The following is a 13,795-nucleotide window of genomic DNA, read 5'->3' as shown; positions in this document are numbered from 1 at the left end:
ATCAGATGCATAAGTTATTGATTTTATTCTGTCTTTTTTTGCTGAAATAAAACTTAAGTATTGTTTTTTTTTCTGTAAACAGCAGCATCTCTTTTACTCCCATGGTGTGCTCTGTTTCCTCTGCATAATAAGACCGATCAAACGGCCTCCTCCCATCAATATCATTGACAGCGTTCCCCTTTTTTTCACGGCTGTCTCCTGTTGATTGCTATTTTAGTTTAGTCAAATATTTGGGTTGCAGCCTATTGATCTGATCGGCTGTGGGCTGAGAGGCTTTTGCACAATTGAGCTGCATTTCACAGAAGCTGACAGGCTGTCTGTATTCATCATGCCAGACACCACACCCCCTCATTCAATGGGGAGGTTCAGGCTGTTTAATGATAGTTTTCTCTTCTGTAATTCAGAGGGACGGGGCTCTGTGTTTCTCTGTCTGAATTCAGAAAGCTAGACACAACTGATGATTTCTCTTTCGCCTCCTCAGAGGTCGGGGTAGGTATCATCGGTCTGAAACGGAATACAGTTCAACCAAATCCAACATTAGGAGTCTTTTTTTTCCCCCTGCGTTGTGATATCTGGACTGTTTTGACACTTGATGGTCCATCCTACATTACTAAATCTCAAAAATATTCTAAAACGTTTCATGATAATTTCCAAATTACGCTGTTACTGAAAGTGAAACAATCATGCTACAGTATTAAGTGCGCTGCCCTATTATTCCATTTATGGAGCAAAGCCCCGCTCATTACCACACAATCTGCTTATGAGTGAAAACAACCCCAAATACTCAAATAGCTTTCTAAGATAAGATTTCATCAGGGGCATTAGGAAGTATTACATAAAGTTGTATATGAGTGGCATAAACGCAAAAAAAGGGAAAGATTAAGACACAAAAATGATGCAGTTCCTCATTTTGATCCGAGCGAACATAAGACACCTTCACAGAGGTGCTGCCATCATCCATTTATTCTGCAAGACCTGTAGCATAATATTATCAACCACCCTCTTTTTGGTTTGACCTTTCAGCTGTGGTAACACTTCAGGCCTATGTCACTGTGTTATTTAACTCAGTTTAACAGCAGAATCCACACCATGAAGGCTGTTAGAGGGAAGAGTACAAGTACAAGATAGAAAGATCCTTCTTGCTCTCTGTACAAAAGTTGTGCATAGTTTATTTAGGGATGTGCTAAAACAACTAATTCACTTGTTTTTTCCAATAGATATTTACATTTTGACATGAAAAACTAGGAGAAAAACAGTCAAACTGACTGGGTTCTTGGTTCACCTTGCTTGGATGAAGAGTTGTTTGAAGGGATGCATCGGCCCAATCCAGCCCCTCAAAGCTGGATCAGGTATCGGTGGGAAAGGATCGATCCAAACTTGACACAAAGGCTAAATTATGTTTTAGTAGAAAGTAGAGATAGACCAATTTTTGCGGGCCAATACTAATTATTTGTAGTCAAGGAGGCCGATAACCTCTATATGAAGCCGATATTAATTTGCAGTTTAAGTAAAAATATTGGTGTCAAAATTTTGAACAAGACAAACTCCAACACTTAACTTCATTCAAATACCTTTAAGCATGAGTTTATTAAACAGCTCCCAGGCTCAGAAGCACGTTTTTTTTAATGAAAACTTTGAAAAATAAAAAGCTTAAGTTTTCTACAGTTAATAAAGTTTTCCAAAATTTCAATGTAACTGCAATAACTATAATAACTGCACTGCTGATTGGCTCTTTTCCCAAGCCATGGCTCTTAGGGATGGGTACCGAATTAGGTACTTTTATAGGTACCGACCGAATTCTGCCAAATTACCAGGCACCAATTCACGTAAAACCAAAAGGTACCATGTTTAGATACCTAAATGCATCCTTGTGACTATGAAGGAGTGGAAGAGTAGGAGATTTTCCATGCTGACATAATCACAGCATTACAAGGTTATATATTAAAGAATAAATGTGTCAAATTGAAAAAAGGTGTATGTTTTATTTTTTTTTAAATTGATATTTTTACCACATAAACACAAAAACGTACCGAAAATTGGTACCGGTGAGTACCGGTACTGATTTCCAGGTACCGGGCATCGGTACCGTATCGCTTTAAATGTGAAAGGTACCCATCCCTAATGGCTCTGCTTGTAACCAATCAGATGGTGCTGTGGGTGGGACAGTGCTGGGGACTGAGTAGTGAATGCAGACAGTGGAGCAGCTGCATTAAAGCCGCAACAACACAGTTTTAAATTTTGTTTCTTCTTGGCTAACAGATTTAAAAAAAAAGGCGGAAGCAGATATGCCTCAAAAATGCCAAACATTGGCCCTGATAATTGGCTTGGACGATTATCTGTCTATCCCTAGTAGAAAGGGTATAAAAGTTACAACAGTTACAGGTATTGGTATCAAGACCAGAAAAGTTGGGTTGGTACATCAGTACTTTTATGTTAGTTTAACCTGACACATCCAATATCATCACTTTGTCCCCATTTGGTTGACTAGAATACTAAAAGGAAAAAAAGCCTGAGCACATCTGTTACAAAGGATGGTTTTGTAGGTAAGGTACTAAAAAGTGTCTGTCTAGGTGTCAGACGGACACCTCAATAATATATATGTCACAGTTCAAGCAAAAGTATTCGCTACTAACTCTTCCATTAGTCAGATATACCCCGACCCCTTGCAGACATTGGGAGAAAGAGCTCTATTTTATCCTCCTGACTACCAGTAGTTCAAATTTGTCCTCTGTGGAGGACATTTGTAAACCTAAATATCTTCCACTTACTTCACACTACTGAATAAACTCCTCATGCCATCTACAGATGACATTTGGGGCTTTTCAATGATACCAAATGTGAAGGGGTGGGGCTTTGGTACCTTTGTCTTTTTCATTAAGGAAAATGGCGTCCATTAGTGGAAGTGCAATTTATGGGAAGAGGAAAAGTAAGTGTATAAAACTTTTAATAAGCAAATTTTCGCTTGAAATTTTGGTGGCATATTTCATATGGGATTCTTAACAACACATTTGAACATTGTCTGAATAATTTTTTACTGTATTTTAGCATTGTAATATACGAGTAATATACATATCTGAAATATAAAAAACTTTTTTTCCCCAAAAAATGTGTTCAGTATTCTAATAACCTCACAAAGATTAGGGAGTGTTAAAATCTTTGTGATTGGACAATATTTTTTTTCCTGGTAGTCAGGAGGATATGACTGTGCAAAGTTGTTGTGGGCTGTTTGTTATGGATGTGATCTATGCGGACTGAACAAAAGTTGCTGTTACCCAATTTTTCTTTATTTTGTGTAAAAATTCCTCCCAGAAATCTTTGCCACTGCATAAATATTGGGTGTTTTTCTCCAGCATGTAATGTTACAGCACGCCACCTGTTCTCCTGGCCCTTGGCTATAGTGTTTTCTCATATCATTTGTTTTTATGGTACTAAAGAGCTACGTTTTCAGATGCCCTACAAACACCATTGACTATAACTCATTGTACATTTTTAACATGAGATAAGATGGCATGAATTATTCAATGTTTTGATTATGAAACATTTGTTAGAATCTTTGAGAATCACTACCCATCCCTAAACAGGACGGTGTTTGTGCAGTGTTTACTTTTAATGTCCGCACCTGCAGCGTACATAGTGAAGTGTCATTGACCTGCTGTTACTTTGACTTGTCTCTTCAATCCTGCTGTCAGAGGATGGGAACAAACCAAAAAGACTCAAATTTTCAACTGTGTGGTTGTATACTACAATCTTACATGTAATGAAGGCACACTGTATTAACCCCTGGCTGATTTACGAAGGCGACGATCGACCAAACGGGAATGCACCTCAGTTCAAAACAAAGAAACAAACTCTCGTTGGGAATTTGCAAATTAAGATTCAGTCAGCATCAGAGGAGATAAAACATCCATCAGAAAATCTCTGGTATGAAGCGAGTGCAGGGTTGGTTTTAGTTTGCTCTGTAAGGTACATGAATCATCACTTCTTCTCTCACTAATTAGATCGTGCTGATATGGCTGAGCCAGTAAGAGGTATCCCATTCCTGAGCAGCTTGTTAGCTTGTTTCTTCCAAATTACAGGTACTGAAAGATACCTTGTCATCTCAATTTCACTTGAGTTATGAGAGTGGAGTCTTACCTTGATCTCCACTGGTGGTTAAAATGACAGTGCTGCGAGGGGTCAGCTGGGGACAAGAATCCAAATTAAACGGTTAATGATTAGCTGCTTGACTGGAGACGGACTCTGGCTGCTAAAAGGATGTGAGGGGCCAAGGACGGCCTATTTTCTGTTTGTGTATCCAGCCGAGGACGACTTGTTGATCGTCCTCTGTCACTCGTCTTTACTGCTCTAATGCAAAGGGAAAAGGCGGTGTAAAATTGAGCAGGGTATTAGCTGTCAGCATGTTTTCATTAGAGGCATAGTGAATCAAAGCAGACGGTGAGAGACAGCCAGGGAGCAGCAACAGGCAGCTATGCAGGATAAACCCCGTAGCCTTTTTAATGTGCGCTGCTGATGAGTCATCGTCATTCTTCTCACCTCCCTTTTGGAAAAGTATGTGTTAGTGTTGACTTGTAATGCCAATTAGCAAAGTAACTAGATAATTTGCCTCAGTTAATGGAGAGGACTAAAACTTGTTTAAAAGAAGTAATGTGTGTCATTAGGAGAGATCTGTGAGAGGCTGTTTCTGGACGGAATTAAAGCTTTCCTTCACATCAAAGTGCAATCAGGATGTAACTGATGTAATTGAACTGTGTTTACAATAAGAGTGGAATGGATTTACTCCTTAAAGCTGTAGGGATAAATGGTTGAACCTTCTTTGTACAGGTGTGATATTAACAACATTTAGCTGTGTATTAAACTACACAGCCATTTAGATTAACTATGCAGGCATAAGTGTAAAGATCCATTTAGTGACTGTGCAAAGCTATTTTAGGTATTACTGTTGAACCCCATTACAGCAAGCTGCTGGTGAAAAAATAAATAAGGGTGTTTTCACACCTGATAGTGCGCACCCTGGTGCGGCTTGGAATGTTAAATTGATACTTTGTTGCCATTTTGCAGTTAGTGTGGTTCCTTTCACACCTGCTCTTTGTCACTCGGGACTAAACGCCGCAGTATTTTGGGAGCGTCATGTTTCCATGACGACAACTGCTAGAGTGCGTGTAGCGTACTTTCAGTTGGAAGCTGGAAGCGCCGAGAGAACCGTTTGCTCAAACCAGAGATGATGGGTAGTCAAATAGGCCTACGCCAAGTTTTAATAGCGCTTCTAATTCATTTCTAGGGATGCACGATACTGGATTTTTGACGATATCCGATATGCCGATATATCGAAACCCCTTTCAGCCGATACCGATAATCACAAGTTTGTTTGTTTTTTTTCACTGTAAAGAAAGCTGAGTCTATCCTGTACCGGAATTTATATGTTACTCTTATTGTGACGGTCGTATTTGTTTAAGAAACACACATAAAACAAGACAAAAAAAACATTTGATTTTACCATAAATAAGAAATGTGTTATTTTTTCAAACTCAAGACATTCAGTATTGAAATACAGAAAAATAATTTCTTTAGATCACATGAACTTTAAATGTACAATGCATTTTTAAACATAACCAAGTTGCATTTGATTATTTTAGAGCGACTGTAACAACCTGGTGACAGACACAGAGCTCTGCAGTGCAAATTAATGAAGTGCTACATTTTATTTAAGGAGCTTATTTTTCAGATGGAAAATAATAATGATCCTAACTGAATAGCACCTTATCAACTGTGCATATCGGCAGAAATTTTCAGTTACCGATAAACATGTTTTTAAGCTTTTATCAGCCGATACTGATATTTTGCCGATAATATCGTGCATCCCTATTCATTTCTATTTTGTTTGTGTGTATAACCATCTGCAAACGATAGTGTTTGAAAATGAAGCGCAGCTGCGGCTTAATAAAAAGCATACAGATGCACTGGAGACGAAACTCGCCGAGTTCGCCTGAAAGTTGCATCGCACCAGAGTGCGGCTGCTTTCACACCACAAATAGTGCGCACCAGAGTTCGGCCAGAGCCGAACCAAGATCACCTCCTCTGGCTGCACCAGTTTGGTGAACACCAGAGGCCGATTTTGGTTTCACACCAACCCAAACGGGACCAAAAAAAGGTCGATCTAAATTTGGGTCAACCTAACACTGTAGCTGTGAAAACACCCTAATTTACATTTTGAAGATGAGATCATGGTTACAATTATTATTATTATTATTATTATTATTGTTATTATTATTATTATTATTATTTATCAGGTCATTATTCACATACTCAGAAATCGTTACCTTCATTCCCTCTGATCCCTGGTTTTTAATTTATCTCTCTGAGGTTGTATGCAAAATGATTGGCCTGAAAACTATCTATAGAAATGTACAGTGCTTGACAAACTTATTAAACCCCCTTTCATAAAAATGAGAAAACTAATGAGAAAAACTCTTTGTTTTTCAGAGATTTTCCATTTACAAAATGATTTTATGGTTGTTGGGGTTTTTTTTTCTAAATTTATTTATTTTTAACTAATTTGAGCCAGAAAACTGGAACTCTACAAGAAGTCAGTAGTTAAAAAAATAAAAAACAAACACTAAAACACGTTTATACTCAGGGACATAGGTGAATAACTGTAATTTATTGCTTTATTGTAAAAAAGAACATTTGAAAACTCATGGATAACAACAATAAGTGTTTTGTAGCATTAAATATTTCCTATTGACTAAAGAGCTGCACATCCTGGTGAATTAACCATTACAAAACCATACAAAGGGTTTTGGTAATCCACTGTATACTGTTTATTAAGGGCAGTGGTGGCAAGCACTGTATACACACACGGAATTTCCACTTAGCCTCATGATTTTGTGTTTAACTCTAGATTTTTCCTAGTATATAAATTATCCCACTGTTCTTAAGAAGTTCTGGATTCTTGAATACAGCCCAGTTAAATACAGTTGGCTTGCCATCCTGTTTTCTTTATTTTTAATATGAAACTAATAATAATCACACTAAAGTGTGATAATATTGTGCTTTACATTCAAATGTTTATTCATTCTGGCGTCTCAAGAAGCATTTTTAACCTGGAGGAACAGTCCAGAAGTGAGGAGGAGTGTTGATATTTCAGAGTCCCAACACATAGCTTAAGTATTATCTTCTAACTTAAAATGACAAATTATCCCCATGATCTGACCTTTGAAAATACCTTTTTTCAAATTATTTTGACCTCATTTTCTCTTGATAGAAACACATCTATTAAATATCCTTGACAAAACAAAATTGTAATTTATTTTCCGTACCTATATTACTTCTTTCTTTACTTCTTTTAATCACAAGAGGTTAGTTTTGCTGAAATACATGGAAAACTAAACATAATGAAAACCAAAAAGCTGGAATCAAAGAATTTGACAGATTTTTCCTTGAAAACCCAGAAAAGCCTGAATGTTTGTCTGTTAATTTTCCTTCTCTGTTGTGAAAATGAAACAGTCTTACTCCTCTGTACAATGTTGTTACTGCACAGGCATTACCCAAATCTGGTGGCATGATTTGCATTGTACCTCTAGCCTGTGTGTGAGTGTGTGTGTGCGCCTCTCTGTCGTTCACACCTTGACCCCGCTCATCTAATTCCCTATTAAGACTCTTCTCTTACAACTGCCGCTCCCCCCTCAGCCTTCAGTAGCTCCTCTCTTCTGTCGCTCCTCTTCATTAGCCTTGGCCCTTTGCTCCCTCCTCTCCCCGTTCGCCTGTCAGCTGCACTTTCACACTGTCACTCCTCTCTGGGCCCCCAGTTTTGCACACACACACATGTACACACGTCTCCGTTCAGACCACACCACCTCTACACAGAGCCCGTCAGCATGAATAGAGCTGAAAAACTGTCATGCATCATCAAATGTGCGAAGGCCCTTTTGAATATCAGACTGAGCCTTGAATGTGGAGGTATGTGAAGAGGAGTGGGGGCTGCAGAATGCCGCACGCGTTGGTGAATGAATGGGTCTGAGGCTATTCACTGACGCGTGGATGAGTCTGTCACGAGACGGTTGCTCACCTGTGATTTTTACGCTGATTTTCACATGCGCTGACCTTTGTGTTTTAAAAGGCAGTTAATGGGATTAGGTTTGACCCCTGTTCTCACATTTCTTTGCCTGGCTGAAAGAAGTGGACACGTCGGACATTCCTGTAGAGTCTGTGTCATTATTACCCAGCATTACTGCCTCCTGTTAGAAAAGCTGATTCCTTTTGGGTGGAGTGTTTTTTTAGAAATGTGATGACCTTTGCTTTATTTTTTTGAGAAAATCTCCTCTTAATAGGTGGCAGTGAGAGGTAAATCACAGAATTGCTGCAAAAAATTAACATCCTTCTGATTATGAATGGATTTTTGATGGAAATCATTCAATTTTAACCCTTTTTGTCTTTGTGATTCCCTCCCCAGGTCTAAGTGGACAGCCTGCAGACATCGAGAAGCGGAAAACAGTGTTTGGGCAGAATTTTATACCACCCAAAAAACCCAAAACTTTCTTACAGTTAGTGTGGGAGGCACTACAGGATGTCACGCTGATCATCCTAGAAGTGGCAGCCATCGTTTCACTAGGCCTTTCTTTTTATAAACCTCCAGATGCCGAAAGAGAACGTAAGTCACAATCCAAATCATGTTTTCAAATAATGTTTGAGCTAATTTATATTTTCATATTTTTATCTGACGACCATCCACCTTCTAAAATTTTGACTCTGTTTTCGTTTGTTTAAATTTGTGCCGTAGTGGCAGGATGATGTGATCAGCCCATTGATTTAACTGTAAACCTCTGTATTAATTCTGCCCCTGTGCCTCTGCAGACTGTGGGAGGGCAGCTGGCGGCGTGGAGGATGAAAATGAGTCAGAAGCAGGCTGGATCGAGGGCGCTGCCATTCTTTTGTCAGTTATCTGCGTGGTGCTGGTGACGGCGTTCAACGACTGGAGTAAAGAGAAGCAGTTCAGGGGCCTCCAGAGCCGCATAGAGCAGGAGCAGAAATTTACTGTCGTCCGTGGAGGACAAGTCATCCAAATTCCTGTGGCTGAGATTGTGGTGGGCGACATTGCACAAATAAAATATGGTGAGAAGTGATTTACAGCCATGTTTGTTTGAGTTTCTTAACAGTAAATGTTGCTTCATGGTTGAGATATGACTTTTTCTTACCTATAAAGTTAAAATATTAAACATCACTGCTCCTTTAAACTTAAAGCCTGCCTCTGTTGGCGTGTTCCAGGTGACCTATTGCCTGCCGACGGAGTCCTCATCCAAGGCAACGATCTCAAGATAGACGAGAGCTCACTTACAGGAGAGTCCGACCACGTCAAGAAAACACAAGAAAAAGATCCTATGCTGTTATCAGGTAATTTAAAGAGTGTTTGCTCTGCTTGTGGCTAACAAAAACAATGCTTATTGTGTTTTTTTCAACTCCTACATTTGTTTATTGAGACACCTTCACATGCCCTCGAATAAATGGTTCATGTAATCTCTGAACACTGCTGGAAAGTTCATGTTAATAATAAAATCCACTTTATTTTCAGAGTCTAGCTCTATGTGAGACCAGTCTAAATTATAATGAAATGACCGATAACCCTTTTGTAATTTCATGATGTCAAAACCCAGTTAAATTTTAAAACACTTAAAAATGGAGGTCAATGAGGGAGCTGACCCTTCTCTTCCTTTAAAAATTAATTCTGATAATTAAAACCAGCAAACGGTCTACAGAGCGCCTCCGTTTCCTTGAATTAGCATTTGACCTGCTGTCTGCAGCTCCTCAGACTTCAGAGTCAACCTCTGACAGACGGAGCCACGCCGTCATCACGGAGGCCGTTTGACAGCAGCGCTAACAGAATTTTCTACCGTTGGGCCAACTTCAGAACCCCTGTTTCACCTTTAATTTCACACCAATTAACTTCCTTGAGTACTAAGACAAAGGCAGAGAAACTTGTTGGTGTGTGTTTTACTTCAAAATATGTGCATAATCTAACTCTTCCATTTTTTTAATGAGAGAAACAAAACAAACAGAAATTTACATTTATGGGACTAAATTATTCAGTCGAGAACATTTTAAAGAGAAAATGATGAAGAAATATTTATTGACTGAAAGAAAGAAAAGAAAATACAATATGTCAAAAACACTTGTTTTTTTATCACTGAAACTCACTTAAAAAAAAGAGAGAAAAAATGTAATTTTGTCACATCTGTTTTCCTTCCTACTAAACTGTAGAGCTCTTCCTGTGAACATCACTGTAACTTGGTACAGCTCAGACTGTCACATATACAAAACAAAAAAGAGTAGCTGTCTGCGGTGTTGTTTTAGTGACTAACACAAAGATAAGTCAAAAACAAGGCTTGGGTCTGTTAATTTCTCTGTCATCGATACGAGGGGCCGAATTCTTTTCTAACTCAGGAGTTTAGAAGACATTAAGTTCTCAAGTTTACCAAACCAAAAGTGAAGCTTACATGACTGACAGGTCTGGTGCCTTGGAGCTGTGAGTTAGCCCGCCTCTTGAGTCAATTCTAATATGGCCACTGCCGACGATTGGCTTCATCACTGTATTCAGAACCAGACGGGTAATGTTGCAGTGACTATGCCCAGTTATTATACGGTCTATGATTGTACCCTGTCATTCTGTATCATGCTGTATTGTACTGAACTGTAACATATCATATACTGCATGATTAATTAAATAGAGTGAGATAAGATAAGGAACGATCCAACACGACATGACATGATATGATCAGGTGGGGTGTGGTATGAAATTATTTGGTATGATGCTGCAGGAAAAATAAAATAATGTAGGATATGATACAATAGAGTTCAATTTGATAAGACTGAGTATGACACTACGTGACATGCTACGATACCATACGGTACGATAGAACCAGGGATGGGTACCTTTTACATTTGAAACGATGCCCGGTACCTACCAATTGGTACCGGTACTAAACGGTACTGGTTTTCAGTACTTTTTTTATGTATGTAGTAAAAAATATAAATTTGATAATGAAGTAAATATTCTTTAATATATAACCTTGCAATGCTGTGTTCATGTCCAGCATGGCAAATCACCTTCTCTTCCACTCCCTCACAGTCACAAGGATGCATTTAGGTACCTAAACATCACAACATACCTTGTGATTTTTTACGTGAATCGGTACCCGGCACTTTTGACAGAATTCGGTCGGTACCTGAAAAAGTACCTGATTTGTTATCCCTATTCCTACATCCCTAGATACAACATGGTATGATAAAAACAAGCTATATGGCACAAACACAGCTTTTTTTTACATGTAGTTTAAAAAATGTGTTTTTTTGTTCATACAACTCAAGCTGGACTTTCAGAATACATTGGTCAGCCTGAAATTGAACAGAGTTGAATTTCTGAAAGCTGGACTTGCTACTGTGTAATGCTGTTGGGGACTGATCCTGTCTTCCATGTGTGCTCCTCAGTCAGAACCTCACTACTCCTGGTATTAAATACATGTTCTTCAGTTTGCAGGCAGGGCTTTCACCCATTAATCAAAAAACATAAATCCGTAAAATGAATAAACAAAACCTCAGCAGCTGTAGACTATAACTGTAGCTACTCTTCACTGTGAATGCAAATGTACTGATAAGACACAATACAATACTATACCATATGATACATTGAGACGTGTCATGATATCATAAATGGCTTTATGATCTATTGTACCCTTGGGGAAATTGATCTTGGACTTGTCCCTGCATTGCAGCAAAGTGTAATCGATTGTCATTCAATCTTTAACACTCCTCAAATGTAATACTGATAACGCCGCTATATCTGGATTTTGAGTCCACTCCTCGTCCAAAAAGCTCCGTCAGCACTGAGTTAACGCTATCAGATGGTTTTGTAACTGCTCGGTGCCTCAGCAGAGGGGTGTTTGGATCCTGGAGGAGCACGAGTTGTTTAGTTCATCTGGCTGCCCAACTCCCAAACCTCCAAAAGATAGAAGTGCTGCACTGTGTGTGTGTGTGTGTGTGTGTGTGTGTGTGTGTGTGTGTGTGTGTGTGTGTGTGTGTGTGTGTGTGTGTGTGTGTGTGTGTGTGTGTGTGTGTGTGTGTGTGTGTGTGTGTGTGTGTGTGTGTGTGTGTGTGTGTGTACTGCTCCACCACTGCTTTCTGATTTCCCTCAACACCGACGGTGTCCCTTCTGCCACCACTCTCCTGAATGAGAGGAAAACATCCTCTAATTAACACAGGCATGAGGGTTTTTAGATGCTTTCCACTCTTCTGGTTCTTTGTGAAGCTCCTCTGTTATTCCATTTTTTATGCTCATATCAACAAGATCCTTTTCCCTGTGTCCTCAGAGAGATGGGGACTCAGAGAAATTAAACTGTTTTAGCCTCTCAGATTTCCATTAATTCACCCACAGCCACAATTGGCTTTTGATTAAAAGCTGTTTGTGAAAGGATCTGTGCATCTGTGACTGTGCGGGATTCTTTTGTTATCCGTCCCATCCACTTCAAACTGAATCTGTATTGTAGCTTCAAATCATGAGACGAGCAAATCTGTCTGAGCATGAGGTCTAAACAAAATTAACCTATATGTTTGTGTTTGGCTGCAGGGAAACTAAGTGAGACATAAATTAGAAACCACTCAGCGAGGTCTGTTCATGCTGTTTTCTTCCCTCATTTAATGACTCATGTTTTATTTTCTTCACTTGTCCAAAGGCACCCATGTAATGGAAGGCTCAGGGAAAATGGTGGTCACTGCTGTGGGTGTCAACTCCCAAACTGGAATTATCTTCACTTTACTCGGAAGTGCAGAGGAGGAGGATGATGAAGAGGATGAGAAGAAAAAAGAAAAGGAGGAGAAGAAGAAACAGAGAAAAAGTTAGTATCCTGTCTGCTTATTTGTCTCCTGTTGGGATTAATCAGTCCGCTCAGCAGATGGACGTGTTTGTGCAAATATTTCAATTTTTCTTGGATCACATCTTCCAAATAGAACTTATTATTATTATTTATATATTTTATTATTATTATTATTATTATTATTATTATTATTATTATTATTATTATTATTTATTTTATTTTTATTTTTTTTGTTTATTTTTATTTTTTTTTTAAGACCAATAAGAGTTGAACCTAGCTCTGCAGCAAATTATGGACAAAGCCATGGATCTTTTTTTGTATTCATTCATACTTTCTGCAAAGTATTAGACAATACGTGAAAAGCAGCATGAAAATGTACCCTTTGTATTATCCCAGAAATGTGTCTCCCAAGTTTTTGTCTTCATATTTTTTTTTTATTATTGTCTGACCAACACTTTGCAAAAGGATTTTTATTGTAGTTAAAAAAGAAAAGCATTGACATCAACTCCAGAAGCTGTAAAATGTTTGAATCGTACTTTAAATTATAACCAAACCTTTCTTCTGGTTATCAGATTTATTACTGATTGATGTGACAGCTCGTCATTGCAGCTCTGTACAGAGCTAATCTACTATTTCTAATATTTAAAACACTGTTTGGACTGACACTTTCAGTAAGATCAAAGCAGTGATCTTGTCTTTATCTAGGAAAAAACATATAATTCTACACTTGAAACAGCTTAGTATTATTTTTAAATAGTGGTTAATATTAGAGTTATGTGTATTTCCATCTGCTGACCCATTGTTATATAATATCCACAGATAAGAAGCAGGATGGATCTGTGGAAAATCGTAAGAAAGGTTAGTTGCTGGCCCACACACACACCCGCTCAAACACACTTATAACCATTTATAATAGTCTTACAGCTTAGCACCTA

At 38.5% G+C, this 13,795-nt stretch overlaps 1 protein-coding gene across 6 annotated transcripts in view; it reads left to right on the top strand.

Annotated features, from left to right (window-relative positions):
• The window catches only part of atp2b1a (ATPase plasma membrane Ca2+ transporting 1a), a 58,961-nt gene that overhangs the window by 23,076 nt on the left and 22,090 nt on the right, over window positions 1-13,795 (top strand). For 4 of the 6 annotated variants that reach the window (XM_074698736.1, XM_074698742.1, XM_074698737.1 and 1 more), the window contains exons 3-7: window positions 8,450-8,647; window positions 8,851-9,108; window positions 9,262-9,387; window positions 12,720-12,881; window positions 13,680-13,718. In XM_074698736.1, coding sequence (XP_074554837.1) covers window positions 8,450-8,647; window positions 8,851-9,108; window positions 9,262-9,387; window positions 12,720-12,881; window positions 13,680-13,718 — 783 coding nt within the window. The remainder of the gene's footprint in view (window positions 1-8,449; window positions 8,648-8,850; window positions 9,109-9,261; window positions 9,388-12,719; window positions 12,882-13,679; window positions 13,719-13,795) is intronic. The other 2 variants (XM_074698738.1, XM_074698741.1) reach the window with 1 other exon arrangement.

The sequence above is a fragment of the Halichoeres trimaculatus genome, unplaced genomic scaffold (genome assembly GCF_033239565.1).
Source record: "Halichoeres trimaculatus isolate MK-OKI-2021-1 unplaced genomic scaffold, fHalTri1.1 fHalTri1_scaffold_21, whole genome shotgun sequence".
NCBI lineage: Eukaryota > Metazoa > Chordata > Actinopteri > Labriformes > Labridae > Halichoeres > Halichoeres trimaculatus.
This window is presented reverse-complemented; position numbering and strand designations above follow the sequence as displayed.